General features: G+C 39.5%; 1 protein-coding gene across 1 annotated transcript; it reads right to left on the bottom strand.

The window, feature by feature from the left end:
- Positions 1 to 10738: 10738 nt before the first annotated feature.
- On the bottom strand, positions 10739 to 11683 carry LOC111895563 (uncharacterized). The gene is made up of 2 exons (XM_023891650.1): positions 11606 to 11683; positions 10739 to 11494 (listed from the first exon to the last, which is right to left on the bottom strand). Exons 1-2 carry the CDS (start codon positions 11681 to 11683, stop codon positions 10739 to 10741), a joined length of 834 nt encoding a protein of 277 aa, XP_023747418.1.
- Positions 11684 to 21609: the final 9926 nt, after the last annotated feature.

The raw sequence follows: 21609 nt of genomic DNA, 5'->3' as shown, positions 1-21609 counted from the left end.
ACCACTGCGGAATCATCAATAAAACATTTCTTTAACTAAGAGACATGAAAAGTGTTATGAATCTGACTGATCTCCTCGGGAAGATCCAAATGATACGCAACCCTGCCCACATGGGCCAAAACCTTGAAAGTACTAATATACCTGGGGCCCAGCTTTCCCCGCTTCCTGAATCGAATGACACCTTTCCAAGGTGACACCTTCAGGATTACCATGTCCCTAACTTAGAACTTTAGGTCTGATCGGCATCTATCTGTGTAACTCTTATGTCTGGTCTATGCAATCTGAAGTCTGTCGTGAACCTATTGGATCAGTTTCATCATCCGGAGTAGCACCTCTGTACTACCCATAACCCGTTGACCGACCTCGCCCACACATATTGGGGTCTTGCAGTTCCTCCCGTAAAGCATCTCAAAAGGAGGTCGATCAATGATAACATGATAACTGTTGTTGTATGAAAATTCCGCCAAAGGAAGAAATGTATCCCAACTCCCGCCAAAATCGATTACACATTCCCGCAACATGTCCTCCAATGTCTGGATAGTCCGCTCACTCTGACCATCAGTCTGCGGGTGAAAAGCCATACTGAAATGCAGACGAGTACCCAACTCCTCGTGGGATATCTTCCAAAATCTGGATGTAAACTGAACATCTATATCGAAAACCACAAAAATTGGCACCCCATGTCATGCTACTACATCTCTAATGTAAATTTCGGCCAACTTTTCAGCCGAAATACTCTCATGGATCGAAATAAAGTGTGAGATCTTAGTCAATCGATCCACGATGAACCATATCGAATCCACTCTGCACGCCGTACGAGTTAAGTTTGTGATAAAATCCATCGTAATATCTTCCCATTTCCAAACGGGAATTCCCAACGGCTCTGTTTTGTCGTGTGGTCGTTGATGCTCGACCTTGACTTTCCTACAAGTCAAGCACATCTCTATTGGGTTATGAGCATACTAACACTCCTATGGTGTACATGAAACCCTAAATACCTTGGATCTATGTTTTCTCTATTATACATGCAAATATCAATTTCCAAGGTATTTATCCTAACTAGCATATTATGAAGTACAAGTAATATAAAAATCTAGTAGAATTACATACCTCTTTGTTGGTGCTTGATTCTATGGAGCTCAAGAGCCTAGTGCCCCAAATGTGACACCTCAAATGGTTCACACAACACCATGAACATTTGGAATAACCATTAGAGAAGATATGAGTCTTATTAGTCTATGAAATCGGCTTGCCCTCTATGTTGTACACTAGTGCCGATTTCACCAACAATGGGGTCTTTATATAGTGTGCACATTAGGGTTTCACCATGTAACCCATGACTTTATCCATTCCTTATGCTCCATGGGTTTTAACCTCCATGGAGTATCCATAGGCCACCACATGGGTTAAAGCCAACATAAGGAATCATGGATCATAAGCCCACATATATAAGAATCAATGATTTACACAATCAATCCTCATATATTTAATTACTCTATTTTTTTATCACTAAATTAATTCTTGATCAATACTAATTAAATAATATGATTCCATATTAATATATTAGAACTTATAATATATTAATATGTCACAAATATCTTCTTCTCGTTAAAAGGTCTACCCAAATGTTCCGATGCCATGCAACCCAAATAGACCATGCCGGGTCGGGTCAAATATATATCAATTATAGTTATGGACTTAGACACTAATCCAACAATCTCGACATACCAGACCATATCCCGCATCATGCATGGCCACCAATAGTCAGGTCGGAGATCTCTATACATTTTTGTTGCTCTGGGATGAATAGAGAACTTCGACTTGTGCACCTCCTCCATCAGAACCTGACGTTCTCCAACCAAATACGGAACCCACACTCTCCGATGAAGGGTCAATAATCCCTCTCAATCACAATCAAAGGAAGCCACTTGAACCACTATATGCTTACTCTTTCGGTGCTCTTCCTTTATAGCCTCAACCTGACCCTCTCAGATCTGCTCCAAGAGTGGGGTAATCACAGTCATCCTCAAACATACATCCATGATTGGTCTAGTAGCTGCCTTGCAGCTGAGAGCATTGGCCACCACGTTGGCCTTCCCTGGTTGATAAAGGATCTCACAATCACGATCCTTAACTACATCCAACCACATACGTTTCCGCATGTTCAGATTCAACTGATCCATCAGATACCTCAGACTCTTGTGATCCATCTAGATAGTGCAATGGACCCCATAAAGATAATCTCCAAATCATTCCTAGGATAATTTTCCTCATGAGGCTTCAGCTTCCTCGAATCATAATCGATCACATGACCCCGCTGCATCAAAACTACACCCAAACCCACGATCGACACGTCACAGTATACCACCAAATCCTCTACACCCTCAGGCAGGGTCATAATCAGCGCCTCACAAAATCTCTGCCTCGGAGTCTCAAATGTTGCTTGTTGCTCAGGCCCCCAGCAAAAAGTGATGGTCTTCTTTGTCAATCGGGTCAAAGGAACCGCTATGTTGGAGAAATCCTGAATGAATCTCTGATAGTAACCTGCCAATCCAAGGCAACTCTGAGTCTCAGATGGAGACCTCGGAACCTCCCACCTCATCATCGCCTCAACCTTGGCCGGATCGACTAGAATACCGTTCTGGTTGACAAGGTGTCCCAGAAACTGCACCCCACGCAACCAAAACTCACACTTGGAGAACTAGAGAGTTTTTGGATTCTAGAAATCAAATTCATCTTTGATTCTATTCATAATTCGATTTACTTCACTAGAATTCAAGTGATTTTTACTTTCTCTTGCTAGAAAACCCATTCAAAATCACTTTCTCTCTCTAGAAATCTTCAATTTTTTGTGATCATGGTGAATTTGCCGTACAATTCTTGGATTGTGATCGTTGAAGATATGAAATACAAAGTCAATAAAGATCAATATTATGGGTTGGTGTTAAACAATTTGATTAAATGGGGAACTATGGTTTCTTATGGAGGATCGAAGGATGATCATGGAAGCTTGATATTTCAACCACTTTGTGAGATTAAATGGTTAGCTGAAATTACAAGGTCCATATTAACACGTAGTTGTGATAAGAATGGAGAAGAAAAATATTTGTTCAATAAGAAATATGTTTCTCTTATTGAAGACCCAAATGATCTTCGTGCTCTTAAGTTTGTTGAAGTTCAAGACAATGGAGTTCAATGTGATGTTCTTGATGTTCTTGAAGTTCATGATAAGAAGATTCAAGTTGATTCTCATGATGAAAAAAGTTTTTTGCTCGATTGGAGTTCAAATCGATGATATTTTGTGTTATTTTGATTCGTTTGAAGGAATGATTCCTTATCAGAAGCCGATGATCCAAGAAATTCACAAGTATCAAACTCCAAAAGAATTGATTCAAACTCACAAAGTTCAAGTTGTGGAAAGTTGGTTTGTTCATGAAGTCAAGTCTTCAAGATGCAAAAAGATGAGAAAGAAAAAGAAGAAGAAGATCAATTGCAAAAACAAGCGGGTTTACTCACAAAAATCGTCAAATGTTGTGAAGCCGAAATCCGTGAAACAAATTTGGGTTCCAAAGCAACAATCTCCAAAGGTTGCATTGAATTTGAAGTCAAAACCCAAATGTCTAGGTCGTTCTTTTGAAGATGTTCTTGGTTTGATGAAGAACATGAAGAACACGAAGAACGAGTTGTACATATCGCATAATGAATGGTACAATGTTCAAATTGGAGATTTTCTCATTCCAACTAAAGATCCAAGATCTTCTAAATTTGATTCGCTCGTTGCAAACGGAAATCGATTCGTCAAAAAGGTATCTCAAGTTCTCAAATGGATTCCAAAATGTTCTTAATTTCGATTCGCACGTTGTGTTTTTCATTTTTGATCGATTTGCCTCATTGGATCAAATCCGTTTCAACCCCGTTGATTGAATCATTTTTTTTTAAGATCAAAACATCAAAATTTAAAATCATTTTCTAAATTCATTTAATGTTCAACATTGTTTCAGCCCAATAATTCAAAATCCAATTGTGATAATATCACTGTTCATTGAATTAATTCAGTCCAATTGGTATGATATGTTACTCTTTATGATTTCTTTTACAGATCGTTATTGTCTTCCTGATACTCAACTTTTTACTTTGTTCTTCAAATCTCACAGTTGAAATTCAAAATTGATTCTAGTCTCTTCTCAATCGTTTGATTTGAGTCTCACATGTTTGATTGGAATTTTTGAGTCGAACTAATTTGACTGATGTCGGTTTCGATTTTAAAAGTTTGTATTGCTTGGATTATCGTTGAATCTTAATTTGAGTCTAAGTCAAAATTGAAGCTGTTATCAATGGTATTGAGTTCAAGTAGACTATTGAGTTTTGAATGATAATACTTGTTCACGTTAGGATCGATCTGTGATTGTTCTCTTGGAATCGATTCAAAAGAGAAATCAAACTTGAAAAAGTCAAAATCTGATTTGGAAGAGTCGATAGTTTGATATTTGCGTCTTGGGCTGATAACTGAAATCAAAGAGTTGTTTAGTGATTTCGAAGGTTTGGAGTAGGTTGGAGTTGATTGATGAACGGATGGAGTCAAGAAATCGATGTTGGTTAACAATGGCTTGATAACGAACAAGATGAAGCAATTTGATTGTTGATTTCGAAAGTTGATTTGTTAAAAAGAGAAGTCGATATTTGGAGTTGATGTATTCATGTCGATGACTGATTGTGAAAAGCGAAGACTGGAATATTGAGATCGACTTAGGAGATTTCGATTTTGAAGTCGATGATTGAAGAATAACGAAGTGAAAAGAAGAAAGCACAAATGTTCGAAATCGGTCCCTCAACTTTTAACGAAGTGGCAGAAAATGTCCAACTTCGTCGTTGGAGTAAAAATTTGTGAAGAATGGCAGAATTCCTCATTTAGCCCCTGTAGTTTCGAAAAGTTGGTAGCAAATACCCAACTTCGAAATTGGGCTAATTTTCTGAGAAATTGAAGAATGTTCATTTCTGGTCCCTATAGTTTGCGTGAATTAACATTTTCTACCCAGTTTCGCAAATGGGGGAGAATTTCGCATATTTGGCTATTTTTGGCGCAATGGGTCCCTATAGAATTATGTTATTGACAATTTTTACCCTGATTTTGAAAAATCTTGCAACTTTCACCCAAAAAGTCAAAAATTTTCACGAATTTGGAAATTTTTTGAGGCTTTTTCGTGATTGTTTTTTTGTGCAAGATTTTTGGTGATTCATTTTTGGTAGATATCAAGGGGGAGTATTGTGAAGTTTATTCCTCGGGCACTTCTCACCCTTAATGGGTTTTATAATACCTTTTTTGATTATAAAAGGGGGAGAATGATGGGTATTCGAAGCGGGTTTGTTGGATATTCATTTGCGAATTTGAAGACCGATGTTACTTCGAGGGGGAGTTTGGTCTTGATCGTGCTAGCTCGTTGGAGACTGAAGCCGGGATATCCAATCCTAACTTTGAGGAGGAGAATGTTAGGGTACAAAGGCATGCTTGGATGTGGAGTCTTAGGTTTTACCCCTTTGTATGTGTAAATGGGTTGAGTATTTCCTATAAATAGGAAGTGAGTGACTCCCATTATGTAAGGGATCATTTTGGAGTGTTAGACTATAGAGGGAAATTTGTACAAACCCATTTGTGTATCATTTCTAGATCTAATATGAGCTTACACATATTTATTTACTCCTTGTGTTCTTGAGTTTACATGATGATTCACTAGATCTTTTCTTATTCTGCACATGCCATCATAATCAACACCACTACAGATACCCGAGCCCAAACCATATCCATATCCTGAACCTCCTTCCCCACCGCATGTCATCACTATGCTGAAACATAACACATATTCAATCAGTATACACATGAAGAGGTTCACACTTTAAAAGTTTCCTGAGTTAATCATGGCCTTCCTTGTCTTGGGTGTAGATCTTGTGCTTCCAATAATACGGGCCCAATACTACCTTCCACACCTATCTATACCCTCCCCAAGGACTGTCTCGAGTCATCCAAGTCACTTCCTTTCTATCTATTATTCCTCTCCTACTATAGAGCGCTCTATGCGCCAAGACATATACTAGGAACTCCCTAGGGTTCCTTTCCTTATTACTCTATGCTATCAACTGCGTAACGAACTCCCCCTAATACCATCTAACTACCACACGATTACAATTACATACTATCGGTACTATATAATTCTTCGAGTGAAAGGTCTCACACTACAACAGTTGGACTTAGACAAGATCTATGCAATAGAGTTAAACCTAACCCTCTAAAATTACTTAATCTCGACTTTATGTAACCAAGCACATTCGTCCAACAGTTAGCTGATATTACTGAGAATTCCTAATAGCATAAAGCCCGCAACATTCAAGCATTAAGCAATTCGAGTATGAACATAACCTAATTAGGTCATCCTATTAGGTAACTGATCTCATACTAGCATGCAAATATATAAGCTCATATGATAGGCATATAAAGGCATCTTTACTAGCATTCTATCATGCAATCCTGAGCAAACCCTTAGCCCTAATCTAGCATGCGGTTCTTATATCATAATGCAAAACATATAACATGTATGAGTATTTCAGGAAGACTTACTTGAGCTCGGATGATTGAACATATCATACCCCTTTATTTTATTGGAAATCCATTAATAAAATGTTCTTTTTATGAAAAATATACCAAATCCTCAGTTTGAGTTCAGGCACACCTGAGATTATGCCTAAATCCCTCAAACCAAGGCTCTGATATCAACTTGTAACATCCCAAAAATTCAAATAATTTTTTTTAATAATTCTTAAACATCCAGTAATCATGTCAAATCAACCAAAAATGTATCATAGTGAAAATATCACCAAAGTATAAAATCCCAAAATCACATAATGCGGAAAACATTGGCAGATGGGGTGCGATCAAGTCGGGCCCTTCCCTTTCGAGTTGGAAGTACCTGAAACATAAACTGAAAACCATAAGCACAAAGCTTAGTGAGCTCCCCAAAACACCCCATACCATACATACATAACATTCTAAACATAACTGGTTCTATTTCACCCCCTTCAATCTCTTTCAACTGGTATTGGGTCTATTTCACCCCCCTTCGATCTCTTTCAACTGATACTGGGTCTATTTCACGCCCTTCGGTCTCTTGCAATCAGTATTGGGCCTATTTTACCCCCTTCGATCTCTTTCAACCGGTATCGGGTCTTTTTCACACCTTACATCTGGCATAAAATCATAATAGCAAAAGTCATAGAGATAACCAGCATAAATAGGCATAACAAGAATTTGTCATGAAGACACTTTCATCCTATAAACATAAATCAGTGGGTCGGAATTAGTGCCTTTGACCCATGAGTAAAATGAAGAAACTCACCTCGCAAAGCAGCTCAAAAGTCAACATGCCTCAAAACCCACAAGAGGTGCTAAACGCCACCTAGATAATCACACAAGGCCGGACCTTAATCTACTCATTAGGACATTAATAGTTGAACAAAAGTCCACAAGTAAAACGTCAACCCTCAAGGTCAATGGTCAAAGTCAACAGTCAATGTTGCCTCTAACCGACTGTCATGACAAGTTCTTCCTTAGCCACGTCGTGGCCCGCATATGACCAAATAGTCAAGAAATTCCCAGCAATCACGTTGTGGTAGCCGAGGTTCCAACAACTTAATGCATTAAGCTATTTCCTTCGATTCCAAGAGCTCCAAAGCTCGGATTTGATTCAAAATGTAATCTAGAAGGCTAAAGTTTCTAACTTTATCCATTAGGACCACCCAAAAGGTCCAAAACCCAAATCCTTAAGTTCCAAAAGGCTTAACAATACAAGAACCTAACCAACAAGCACTTATTCAATATAGTCTGAAGTCCATCCTTTCCAGAAGTGATTCTAGCACCAACACTAACCTAAAAGTTGGTGCTTTATAGACATGCATGTCCAATGCATGTATTTGAGCCATAATAGGTCAAAATGAAGGTTTATGACCTAAATATCATGCATGGATTGAAAACCCAACCGAAGTCCAGATCCAAAGCACAAACTACACAAAATTCCCCAGAGAGTGATAAAGTTGCCAACTTTAAGAGATCTCACCACCCCAACCAAAAAGAACAAGAAGTTTATGGGACAAAACTCAAGATATAGCAACCTAGCATGATAAAAATCAAGTCTCGGATACTTACAAAGGTCCAGAAGAGTGCTAAGGTGAAGAATGGAGACTTGCTTTGTTGATCTTTGCTTCTTTCTTCCTCTTTCTTCCTTCTTTAGCTTCAAGGAACACCAAACTAGTTCAATAATGGAGGAAAGTGATTAGGGTTTTCTTTAGATCTTGAGGGGGCTAATGGTGGCTAGGGATGATCAAACCCTAGCCTCTTCATTCCTTTAAATAGGGAGAAAACCTGAAAAAATAGGGTTTTCACGTCAGCCCTCCACCACGCCGTGGTCAATACTACCACGCCGTGGTGGCTTAAATAAAACATGTGAACCCTTCTTGCATCACCACATCATGGTGGTGTCTCCACCACGTTGTGGAAATCCTCAAAATGATAATTTAATTACGATTAAAGTACCTCAAGATCCGGGCATTACACTCAACCACATACTTAGAAACACCGAGCTTCATCAATCATCCCCTATTCCCCAATTCGATTTGATCCAGGGCAGGAGCAGGTTGTGCCGTCGGCTACCAGTAATAAGGTTTAAATACATATACATCTTGGTGCTTCCTGGATGAACCGAGTACATGGTCTTGTGAGATTCTTCCATCAAAATATCTCTCATTCCTCCCATCTTAGGTACCCAAATCATGTTTTGGTATACCTGAAATCCTTGGCCTTTTGTACCGTATTCCAATGTTTTTCCCAAATGCTGTTCTTTTCGGTGATCTCCTTCTATGGATTCTTCCTGAGCTTTCTTAATACTTTCTATAATTCTTGAGACAATTTTAATCCTTACCGCTCTTGGCATTTTCCTTTCTAGGTTTATTTTTCTTCTCATAGCATCTGCGATGGCATTCGCTTTACCAGGGTTGTAAAGGATCTCGCAGTCATAATCCTTGAGTAACTATACCAGCGTCATTGTCTCATATTCAATTCCTTTTTACCATAGAGATATTGGAGACTCTTATGATCGGTGAAAATCTTACACTTAGTGCCATAAAGATAATGTCTCCATATCTTTAGCACTAAGATGATTTTTTCTAACTCCAGATCATGAGTGGGGTAGTACTTCTTGTTTTCTTTCAGTTGTCGAGATGCATAGGCGATTACTTTCTCTCTCTGGGTCAGAACACAACCTAACCCAACTCCAGATGCATCACCACAAATTATGAAGTCTTCAACTTTATTAGGTAAATAAATAATCGGTGCTTTACAAAATTTCTTCTTTAATTCTTCGAAAGCTTCTTTGTGCTTTTCACTCCATGTATATGTACCTCCTTTATGGGTCAAAGTTGTTAATGGAGCAACTATTGAAGAAAAGCCTTGGATAAACTTCTGTAATATCCAACTAATTTTAGAAAGGTTTTCATTTTTGTGGGACTTTTTGCTCGTTCCCACTTCATTATAGCTTCGATCTTTACTGGTTTAACCATTATTCTTTCCTGGTTAACCACGTGACCCAAGAATTGGACTTCCCGAATCCAAAATCACACTTGGAGAAATTTGCATACAACTTCTCCTTTTTAGGACTTCTAACACCTCGTGCAAGTGTTTTCCATGATTATGCTGACTCTTCAAGTATACGAGAATATCATCTATGAACACTATTATGGATTTGTCGAGGAAAGGTTTATAGTGTGTATTCATCAAAACCATAAATGTTGCTGGAGTGTTGGTTAGCCCAAACGACATAACCAAAAACTCATATTGTTCATATCTCATTCTGAAAGTAGTCTTCTCTATATCCTGCTCTCTTACCTTTAGTTGATGATTTCTTGACCTAAGATCGATCTTCAAAAAATAGCTCGCATCCTGCAGCTGGCCGAACAGGTTGTTAATCCTTGGAAATGGGTACTTGTTCTTCACCTTTGCCTTGTTCAACTCTCTATAACCTATGCACATCCTCATTCTCCCGTCCTTCTTCTTTACGAATAACACTAGATCTTCCCAAGGTGATGAACTAGGTCTAATGAAACCCTTGTCTAACAACTCCTGAAGTTGTATCATTAGCTCCTTCATCTCTGTTGGCGCTAATTGGTAAGGTGCATTCACTATAGGTGCGGTTCTTGGTAACAAGTCTATCCTAAACTCTACTTGTGTATCAAGGGGTAATCTAGGAAGATCTTCGGGAAAGACTTCTGGAAAGTCGCACATCATGGGTATCCTTCTTCTCCTTCTATGCATCACGAATGTCAGGTATGATGTACATCCTTTGGACAAACACTTTATGGCTTTCATTAGGGAGATGATTCCAGAATTTACTCTATGTTTGTCCCCGTACACCATAAATGGTTCTCTTCCAGGAGGATTTACTCTCACCATCTTCTTCCTACATACTATCTCGGCATCATTCGAACTAAGTCAATCCATTCCTAATACTATGTCGAATTTGTTTAACTCAAGGGACAACGATTCCTCGTGGAATTTATTTACATTCAAGTCTATGATGTTGTTCTTTACGCAATCCCTAATAGGTATGAATTTGCCACTAGAAACTTCTATTACTAGAGCACTATCTAGTTTCTCTACATGCAATGCTAGTCTTATACCAAATTTATATGATATAAAGGATTAATTAGCTCCATAATCAAAAAGTATATTTGCAGGTAAATCATTTACAAGAAAGGTACCTGAAGCAACATCTACTTCCTCCCTTGCTACTTCCCGTGTCATCTGGATAACTCTCTCCTTTGGCCTAGGAAACACATTGGTCTTTGAAACTTCGTTCTTCTTTGGGCAGTCCTTTGCGATATACCCTTCTTCATTACATCCGTAACACACGTTTTTGTTGGATGTACACTCATTGGCGTAGCGACCAATCCTCCCACACTTGTAACAGGTCAAATCCTCTCCACATTTCCCATAGTGCTTCTTCTTGCAATTCTCGCACCATTTTGCTTCTTTTCTACCTCCAAAATTTTTGGAACTAGATTTCAAAAATCTGCTCTTCTTGTTGGACATTGAAGATCCATCAAAATTAATTTTCTCTCCAACCTCCGTTCTCTCTAGACCCTTCTCCCGAAGTTGGGTCTCCACATTCTTGGCTACTCTGACGGATGCCTTCAAAGTGGTTGCCATCTTTACCGTTAGACCAAAGTCTATTGGCAATCCATCAGCAAACTTCTCTATCTCAAAGAGTTTATTAGGCACCAAGTAGGGTAACAGCTTCATTTTTGCAGTGAATGCGGTGACATACTCATCAATGCTCATATTCCCCTTCTTCAGGTTCTGAAACTCGTTGTTGAGGTCTATGAGATCCACCTCCGAGCAGTATTGCATCTTCAACTGCTCCAGCAATGCTTCCCAAGACATCCTCAAGGCTTCTCCCTGCAACATTGTATGTGCTACCAACTTCCACCAACTTAAAACCTCGGTCTTCAACTATCTAACTGCAAGAATGGTTTTCTGCTTGTTGCTACAGTTACAGCTCTCAAATACCATCTCCATCTCGGAGATCCAATCCATAATCTCTATTGGCTTTGGACTTCCAAATAGACTTGGTGGCATGGCATCCATGAAGTCTTTATACTTACACTCATGTCCATCATTTCCTTCATTATACTCTCTCAGGGTTATCTATTCTAACCACTTGAGGTTCTGCTCAACTAACACTCCTGCTATAATTTCCTTCCTCAGACTGTTCTATATTCAACTCAGGTTACTAAAAAAGCGATGTAGGCTCTCTACTGATCTCACGGTTTAACTACCTCATTTCCTCTTTTTGTTCGGCTAATAGATCCATAAGTGTTGCCATAGTGATAGGTTTGGCACTTCTTCAGGTGCATGTTTAATCACTCATGGCTCAGGGTGCTGATTTCCATTAGCGTTTCCTATACCGTTGCGTGTTCTTACCATGATGTTCTATACACCAAAGCAGACATTCAGTGTATAGTGATGATAATTAAGGTATGGAAAGCTCTGTTTAAGATAGACGTATAAATCTCCTTAACACTCTAAAAAATTATATGTCGGCTCTAATATCGTTATTAAACTTTTAAAAACCTGAACACATAAAATTTTCAGATCTGGTCGGCAATAGACCATAGATTCGGTCAAATAATAGCATCCTAAAGCATATAAGTCATATTATAGCTATAACATAAATCATTTAGCACATACAAGCATTTTAGCCATCTTCCCTAAAATAAGCTAGTCCTCGTGTCTATTCAGGCATACTTCCTAAATCTAGCAGATACTCATCTAACAATCATCTCTTATAATTTTAAGTTTAAGTCTAGAAATCCGACAAATTTCTAGTTCGCTTAAACTAATGCTCTGATACCAACTGTGATATCCCCGATTTCATGGCCAGAAAAGATTGATTTATTTATGCTTATTAAAAATCAGAGTATCATTTTTAAAGAATAATATTGTGGAATTTGTTCCCAAAAACATGATAATGATACCATTAAATCATTTCCAATGAAATTTATTTTATTTATATTAAAATCGTTGGGATGCCATCGTCAATACAGTACATAAGCATAAACGGAAATAATACATGCCTTACAAACATTTATTATTCTACTTGCCTATATTCAGTAAATCTCTTATCAATCATCACACATGTGCTCTCGTTCCACTACCTGTAATACAAGAAACTAAGTGAGTTAGGCTTGGGAGTCTGGTGAGCACATAGGGTTTTTAACCCACATTTATATATTTATTTTCATCAAATCATTCAACCTGATTACTCATTCTCGTTATCCTCACTCTCTGTCCCTAAAGCATCTAATTCGGGGGACCTATCCTAAGGATTATCTTCGGGATAGACAATAATGCTTAGGGAATTTCTTAGCACTACATATCAATAAGGCAACCATGGGTGGGGGGGATGGAGTACACCTGGCGAACACTTAGTTCAAAAACACCTATAGGTTACGAGCTTGATAATGTTCCACTAGACTGTCTATAATAGTTTGTGGTCATCATCTATACTCCACTACACGACTGGATCATCTTAAATGTCAAGGCCTCTCATCATCTATATCATCTTTCATCTCTGATCATCTATATTATCTTTCATCTACCCGTATCTACCCAATATATTTATATGTGTAAAATACATATACAATTTAAATCAAGTAAAACATGTATAAATCATTCATCTAGCATAAATACAGTAATAGGCACATATTACATGTAATTATCTAAAATATTTTATATTTATGTGTAAGATGAAAGTAACTATGCACTCTCTGTAGCACCTGGTTCCTGGTATGTATTTTATTTAAGTATTTTTCATTTTTGGCCTAGGACAAGGCGAGTTGAAGGCCCAACTCGTCAAGTAGAAGCGGATTTGATATGGGATTTAAATGACGGACTCGTCGAGTCGGCTCCCAGACTCGACAAGTAGACTCTAACTGGACAAAACCCTAATCTAAGGGTTTGCACCATATTTAAGCATCTCATCCAACCACCCTTCATCCCTATTGCTTCCAGAAACCCCCCCCCCCCCCCCCCATTGCAAACCCTAACCGTTTGTGCAAAGAGCTAAGGCAATTTTGGTGCTTTTTGGTGATTTTGAACTCAAAGAAGAAGGAAAAGCCTAAAGGAATCAAGAGAAGACTAAGGGAGTTCAAGTTTGTGCATCATTTACAGTTCCCAGAAGGTATAAAGTCGATACCTTGCTTGTTCATTTGCTAGATCCATTTTTGGGGAGATTTAGGGCTTTTATAAGCCATTCTTAGTAACCAACCATGATTGCAAGCATGGTTGGGGTTGAGGCTTCGGATCTAGGTCCATGAAGGAGTTATAAGGCAGAAAAGAGTTGCTTTTGCACCCATGGAAGCCCCTATGCAACTTAAGAGTCTCTTTTAGAGCCTTTTAGGCTCAAAGTCCCATGCATGCATGTAAAGTTCGTAACTTTACGTGCTAGATCGAGTTTAGGAACCTAGATCTATCATTTGGACATGAGTTGTACACCAGAAATCGAAGAAATAGACTTGGACAATATCGACTTGGCGATTCGTTCTTGGGACTCGGCGAGTTCGAGGTTAGACTCCCCTTTTCTATTATGGGTTAAAGAGACTCATTGGAGTGTTGGAAAGGTTTTAGAGGGTCCGGGGGAGTGACCCAACGTATTTGGATAAGCCATAGTCCTAGAGTTCATAGGACTCGGAGAGTGCATGAGCAGACTCGGCGAGTCCAAGGCAATCTCCCAACTCTTGAAGATGAACTCGACGAATTCTTCATACAACTCGGCGAGTCGAGGGCAGGACTTGTTCATAGGATGGAGATGAACTCGACGAGTTGTACATACAACTCGATGAGTCAGATGAAGGTTCATTCGGGGTTGTCTTAGAAGGAGAACTTGTCGAGTCGTTGCCAAACTCGACGAGTAGAGGCGTGAAGAAGGACATATGAAAGGATAGGGACTCGACGAGTTGGCGGCCCAACTCGGCGAGTCGGGTCAACTGGAAGTTGACTTTGACTTTGACTTGGACTTGGTCAGGGGTAAAATGGTCATCTTACCCTAAGAATAAATATCAGACTCTGACTAAGTATTTTTGTGGGAATTATAGCCGGAGGATTTCTAGAGCAGCAGCAGACAAAGATTTCCCACACAGATTATCAGCAGCTACTCGTTCAAGGTGAGTTACCTTCCGGTAGCGGTGGGTCTACGATCACAATGTCGGTCCATCTGTAGGAGTTGTATGTTAGATGATCGTCTTTTTGATATCATCTAGGTTTGCTACTACCTGATATGTTATATGTTGGCATGATATGTTATATGTGACAGTAGTAGAGTTCGGTTGTTAGGACCGAAGGGTAGGTCAGGCACCCCAGATATGTCTGACAGTATGTGATGATCTGTTTATATGCTGACATGATATGTTATATGTGACAGTACTAGAGTTCAATTGTTAGGACCGAAGGGTAGGTCAGGCACCCCAGATATGTCTGACAGTATGTGATGATCTGTTTATATGCTAGTATGATATGTTATATGTGATAGTGGTAGTAGGAAAGGAATAGTCCCAAGTTCGGTTGTTAGAACCGATGGGTATTTCGGACACCCTAGATATGTCTGATAGTATATTTATGTTATGATTTATGTGATAGTAGCAGTAGGGGGTGGAATAGTCCCCAAGGGTCGATTTTTAGGACCGACGGGTAGGTCAGCACCCCAGAATGGCTTGACACGGGTTGGTCAGCACCCCAGAATGGCTTGACATGGATAGGTCGGCACCCCAGAACTGCCCGACAGTATGTATGCTATGTGATTGTATGGTATGTGGTACGATGGGTGAACTCACTAAGCTTCGTGCTTACTGTTTGCAGTTTTGGTTTCAGGTACCTCTTCAGCGAAGGGGAAGGAGCTGGCGCGGTATCAGCACATCATACACACACACATTGATTTTCCGCACTTGAGATATTTTGGGATTGTACTCTGACATGTTGCTATTTTATGATTTGGGTTTTCAGACATGACATGTTGATTTACGAAACGATATATTTTTACGTAGTTTTCTTATGAATGTTTTTATACTTAGTTAATTAAAATGAAATTTTTTAACTCGAAATTTGGGATGTTACACTCTCTTGTTAAAGTGGATGACTGGAAAGTTAGACATCGCTTTGCTTTAGCACTTGGCTTTTCCTTTAACATAACCTAGGTTCAATTATCTCTAAGTTTTATTTTATTATCTCTTATGACTAATTAATAGTTTAAATTTCTCAACAATCCCGATGTCTACTGATCTATAGCTGATAAGAGACAACCAGGTAGGATCATATCGGAGGTAGGGTCCGTTTGGTGTATAACGTATACTGTTTGGAAATGTCACTTTAAGTACCTCACTAAATCCAGCATAGACATCATCCCCGTAAGTATACCAGTCACTAATATGACGTTGGACCCACTGGCAAATCTTATTTATAAATTCATAACAACAACTATGAATTTTAAATATAAATTACACTAACATAATATAGAGTGTAATTTAACTTATAGAGATTCCCTAGACAAAAGTCTGGAAATTGTACTAGCAGAGTTCCTACTTAATGACTACTACTTTTCTAACACTTAGGGATCGCAAGGCTTTACCGGGATACTAACTTTAAGGAAATTTTGGGGTTAAAACCGAAAGAAATCGAGAGAGAATTGTATGGAGGGTGTGAGGAAGAATGAACTCACACCAACTATTTATAAGGCCAAAATCCATATGTGTGTCGCGTCTAGACCAGATGCGGGCCGCAAACTGGCCTGGTCGGCCCTCTCTGCAGTTGACATGTGTCTGATTTTGGCTGGAGCCATGTCGCCCCCTTCTAGAAGGTATGCGCGCTGTGCATGCACGCGTGATGAATTTTAGAATTTCAAAATTCTATAAACTTCTTTGTACGAACTCCATTTTTGACGTACTTTATATCCAGGTATAGATATTGACGAGATTTACAACTTTCATTTAGACTCTGTCAGCTAATTTTGACTTTATTTATTTCACATAGGCTTAACTGATAAAGTCCGTGTAATATGCATAAATTTGTTAGCCGACGTCCGTTTTCGACTGTCTTTATATCGTTGAACTCCTATCAACGAGATCTTCAACTCTCATTTAGATTGTTTCGACTAAAAATTGACCGATCTAAATTTCGATTTCTGAGACGTATACCGCTACGCTGAATCTTAGAAAAATCGTAACGATCTCTGATGAAGTCAGGTTTAGACGCTCTCTATATCACGCTCACGGTTTAATGTATAATATGACTTTCGTTTAGATCACTAAGGCCAAAAACTAATCTAACAAAAATTTACTTTTTACGACGTGCGTTGTCGTATTGGTTTGAATCGTGAAACTTCAACGGAGCATAACTTCTTTTTTATAAGTCTGATTCAAGCGTTCCATTTTTGACGTACTTTATATTGCTATAAGCACGTATATTAAAAATATTTACACATAGAACACGTAGTCTTCACAAAATTTTCTTTTATTATATCGAATATGATACAATTCTTGACCCTAACTATTGTATCATCTTATTAATTGTCTAGCAGGAAATGCGAGCGTAACAAAGGCGTTCTCCTTTCCTTTTGGATTGAAGATCCTTTATCTTCCTGCCCAATTGATTCCCTACTTTTTTTTATGATACTCTTTCAGTTTTTCAAATTATCAAACTTATGCCCAATCATATAAACATAATCACATCTACTGAACCTATCATTAAATATGGCGTAGTAGTGTTTGTTTTTCCTTGTGGTGGATATGAAGGGTCCACACACATTAGTATGTACAATATCCAATAATCCTTCACCTCATTAACATACCAATGTGAATGTTGATTAAGTCACCTTGCCAACATACAAGATTCACATACATCATCCAACCCAAAGTCGAATGATTCCAAGTCTGGTCCAATTAGAGCTTGGTGGTGCGATCTTACTATATGTGGCCATGATGCTTCTGCCACAAGTGTGCTCTTCTCTAATCTATTAGAGGAATCAATATTAAGTTAACCTTACTATTATTAGAAACAAAAACTATAATTTCATGAATACCAATTGTAAGATGGTGTTTTAAATATAAAACAACCATCTTTATAAACTAGAATATCACTTTTCCATTATGAAATAGATATTCATGAGTATGCAAAACATAAAATGAAAATTTTTCTTTCCAGACTCCGAAGAGTAATAGCAAATAACTAGATTTATCCTAACTCCACTATTAAGCACAAGCTTGAAAGACTCAATCACCAAGACATGTGACATTCATCCATTTCCACGATTGGATTTAGCTTTTGATGCATAGCTTCCTTATTTCCTTTAGGTCCTACAGTGCCATCCAAATGTGATTACCAAATCATGTATCAAGGAACCACAAATTAGATGTATTTGAATTTTGATTATTTAAGTACTTGATGTAGAGACAAACATATGACTTTATCATATCCAAGTACTTAGGGCAACTTTGTTTCTGTAACGACCCAATTTTCATGACAAAAAATTTTGTTTTAAAAACATTACTTTAGAAAATATTAATAACTACAAACATTGTCTGATCAAATCATAACACAAAGTGTACCATGTCTAAAAGCCAATTCATACATTCAATCAAAATATCAGAGTACAAATCCCAGTGAAGCTCGAAAATGCAGAAACCGGAGAGTGTGTGTGTGACATGCTGCTACCGCACCGGCTCCTTTCCCCTAGCTAAGGAGGTACCTGAAACCAAAACAGAAGACTGTAAGCACAAAGCTTAGTGAGTTCCCCCATCGTACCACATACCAAATAATCTCATAACATACATATATCGTCAGGCATATCTGGGGGCCCGACCTTCCCCTTCGGCCCTCTCGACCGGACATTGCCTAGCATATCTGGGTGCTGGCCTCCCCTTCGGTCCTACCGACCGGATACTACCTAGCATATCTGGGTGCTGGCCTCCCCTTCGGTCCTACCGACCGGATACTGCCTAGCATATCTGGGTGCTACCCTCCCCTTCGGTCCTACCGACCGGATACTGCCTAGCATATCTGGGTGCTGGCCTCCCCTTCGGTCCTACCGACCGGATACTGCCTAGCATATCTGGGTGTTGGCCTCCCCTTCGGTCCTACCGACCGGATACTTCGGGGACTATCTCCCCTCTACTGTCACTAGCACGTAGCATCATAACATACTAGCACATAACATAACGCAGGCAATACCTAGATGAATATCACAGAGACAAACATCTACGAATAACTCCTACTGGTGGGCCGGCATTATGGTCGTAGACCCACCGCTACTAGAAGGTAACTCACCTCGAAGTAGCTGCTGATCTGATCGGGAACTCATTGCCTACTGCTGCTGCTGTTGCTCCGGAAATCCTCCGGCTGCAATTCCCACAACATACTCAATCAAACATTGCTCACTGACCTTTGGGTAAAATGACCATTTTACCCCTGACCACGCCCTAAGTCAAATTCAGAGTCAACTTTCAGTTGACCCGACTCGCCGAGTTGGCTTTCCAACTCGCCGAGTCCCTACCCAAACGACTGCCCTGAATCCCGATCCTACCCGTCGAGTTAGGCGACGACTCGACGGGTTTACCTTCTTAACCAATATTCAAGTCCTTCATCCTACTCGCCGAGTTGTATGAACAACTCGTCGAGTTCATCTTCATCCGATGAACACTTATGCTAAGACTCGCCGAGTTGTATGAACAACTCGCCGCGTCTGTTCTTGATCTAAGGAGATTGCCTTGAACTCGTCGAGTCAGGGGATTGACTCGCCGAGTACCTCCATATATGAGTTTAGCTTCCGACTCACTGAGTCACACCTCGTGACTCACTGCTCACTCGACACTACGAAAAGGGGACAAACTCGGAGACTCGCGAATAGACTCGCCGAGTCACATGAACGACTCGCCGAGTCGTTGCGATGCACCCACTAAATACACAGATTTGCTCGATTCCAGTCCATGCCATTCACAGATCTGGACTTCCAGGACACGAATCACACGTAAAGTTTCCAACTTTACGTGTGGATATTCACCAATATGGATTTTAGGGCTCAAAATGTCTCAAAAGGGTAGATCTAGGGTGAACAAGCAACATGGGGCCATAAAGCTAACAGATCTGAGCTCCTGGAGCTCAATCTTGCCTAGATCTAAGGGCCAATCAGCCTATTACGAAGTAATTTGCACATACAACTTGGGGTTTGGCTCAAGAATGACTTACATGAAGTAATAAGCATAGAAACAGGGGAAAAACGGATTATACCTCAAAGGAACTGCTGAAAGAGTACAAAGATGCCTGGATTCCTTTCCTTCCTCTTGATCTACTTCCCCTTTTTCCTCAAAACCTTCAAGAACACACACAATAGCCTCAAACTCTCAAGGAACAAGCTTAGAACGAGGGTTGGGAGCTCTGGGGAGAGAGTGGGGGCTGGCCTGGGCGGACAAGTCCTTTAAATAGGGTGCAAACCCCTGAAACTTAGGGTTTCATCCAACAGCTGTGACTCGCCGAGTCCAGGATATGGACTCGCCGAGTCGCCAACTTAAACGTGTCCCGGGTCCCGCATCCACTCGGCGAGTCGGACCTATGACTCGCCGAGTCCAAGGCTAAAAGAAAGGAAATACTCAAATAACATTTACGTACCAGGAACCGGGTGCTACAGTTTCCTATGATCCTTGTCATTTCATTAATCGCAACTTGCCTCTTTTGAATCATGGTCACGTGGAATAGAGGATACACCGATTCCATTCCTTCATAATGGGAAGTTCCAACCGAAACCGTAATTTCGTTTAGGATTCGAACATTCCCTCTTATTTGTAATAACATTCAGAAAGGTGATAACTGGAATTGGATAAGAAGTCTAATTCCCTTCCAGTTTCCCCAGTTTGGAGAGGGTTTAAGAATTCCATCAATGTTTTTCTTCATACTATTTATATGATAAATCAAGTCGAAATTATCAAAAGAATTATTGAAATATCCAAGCACAAGATCTATTGAAAAATACTCTTATCAGGGACAACATTGAGATTCTTGAGTTTGTCAATGTAGCTCTCATTGAGCTCATATATGTGACAACCGTCAATTTTTGGTCAAGTCAAAATCAAATAAAGTCAACAAGTCAAACCGGTCAACTAAGCTAACCCTCGTATATTAGGGTTTTCATTATGTTTCCTGTTGTACAACTCGCTATGTTAATATAAAGTATCACTTAGAAGTGTCATGTGTTCAAAAATTTTAAACCCTAATCGGGGTAAGTGATGAAACCACTCGATAAAACATTATTCCATACCCCTCAGGGGCGTATAACAATCATAACGAGGCTTAACGAGGTGTATGAACCTTGCCTTACGAAGCCAAACACTCAAAAAGGTCACAAACATAGTCTATCTCAATCTCTCTTTATAAATTTCTCTCTCTCTCTCTCCCAAATCTCTCCCGAATCTCTCTCAAAATCTCTTTTAACTTTTTATAATCCTTTGGGTCAGCCCAAAACTTAACTCGGTGAAAAACCGCTCGAAACAGGAAGATTACTTGAAAAATAGCCTTATAGGACCGAAGTCCCTATTAGAACCGAAGCCTTCCTCTAGAACCGAAACTACACCTTATGGACCGAAGCCATGAAGAACCGAACCCTATTTGGACCGAAACTGCTAAGAACGAACCGAACCTCGGAGGACCGAAGGTCCTTTCAGACCGAAACCTCCCTTCGCTCCATTTCGCTTTCGGTTCCCTACGACCAGCTTCGCCTTCGGTTCTGACTGCTGACCGAACCTTCGGCCCAATGCGAGCAACTTCGCATGAAGCACCTTTTCACCCAGTTTTCGACCATGACTTCATTTTAAGCTCCTTTTCGATGATTTTCGCACATGATTTTCGTATAAAGCCATATTTTATTATTTTCAACCTTCTAAGATCATAAAATATGCATATTCTAAGGATTCCATATTAAAATCCACACATTCCTTAAGAGCAAAGGCAAAGTACAAAAAGTGATCCTTGACTTT

This window comes from Lactuca sativa, chromosome 9 (assembly GCF_002870075.4).
Source record: "Lactuca sativa cultivar Salinas chromosome 9, Lsat_Salinas_v11, whole genome shotgun sequence".
NCBI classification, from domain to species: Eukaryota; Viridiplantae; Streptophyta; class Magnoliopsida; order Asterales; family Asteraceae; genus Lactuca; species Lactuca sativa.
This window is presented reverse-complemented; position numbering and strand designations above follow the sequence as displayed.

Coding starts and splice junctions, on each gene's coding strand:
- LOC111895563 (XM_023891650.1), bottom strand. CDS start 11,683: ATGGATGCCATGCCACCAAGTCTATTTGGAAGTCCAAAGCCAATAGAG. Junction 11,495..11,605: donor GGATCTCCGAGATGGAGATG/GTATTTGAGAGC, acceptor ACAATGTTGCAG/GGAGAAGCCTTGAGGATGTC.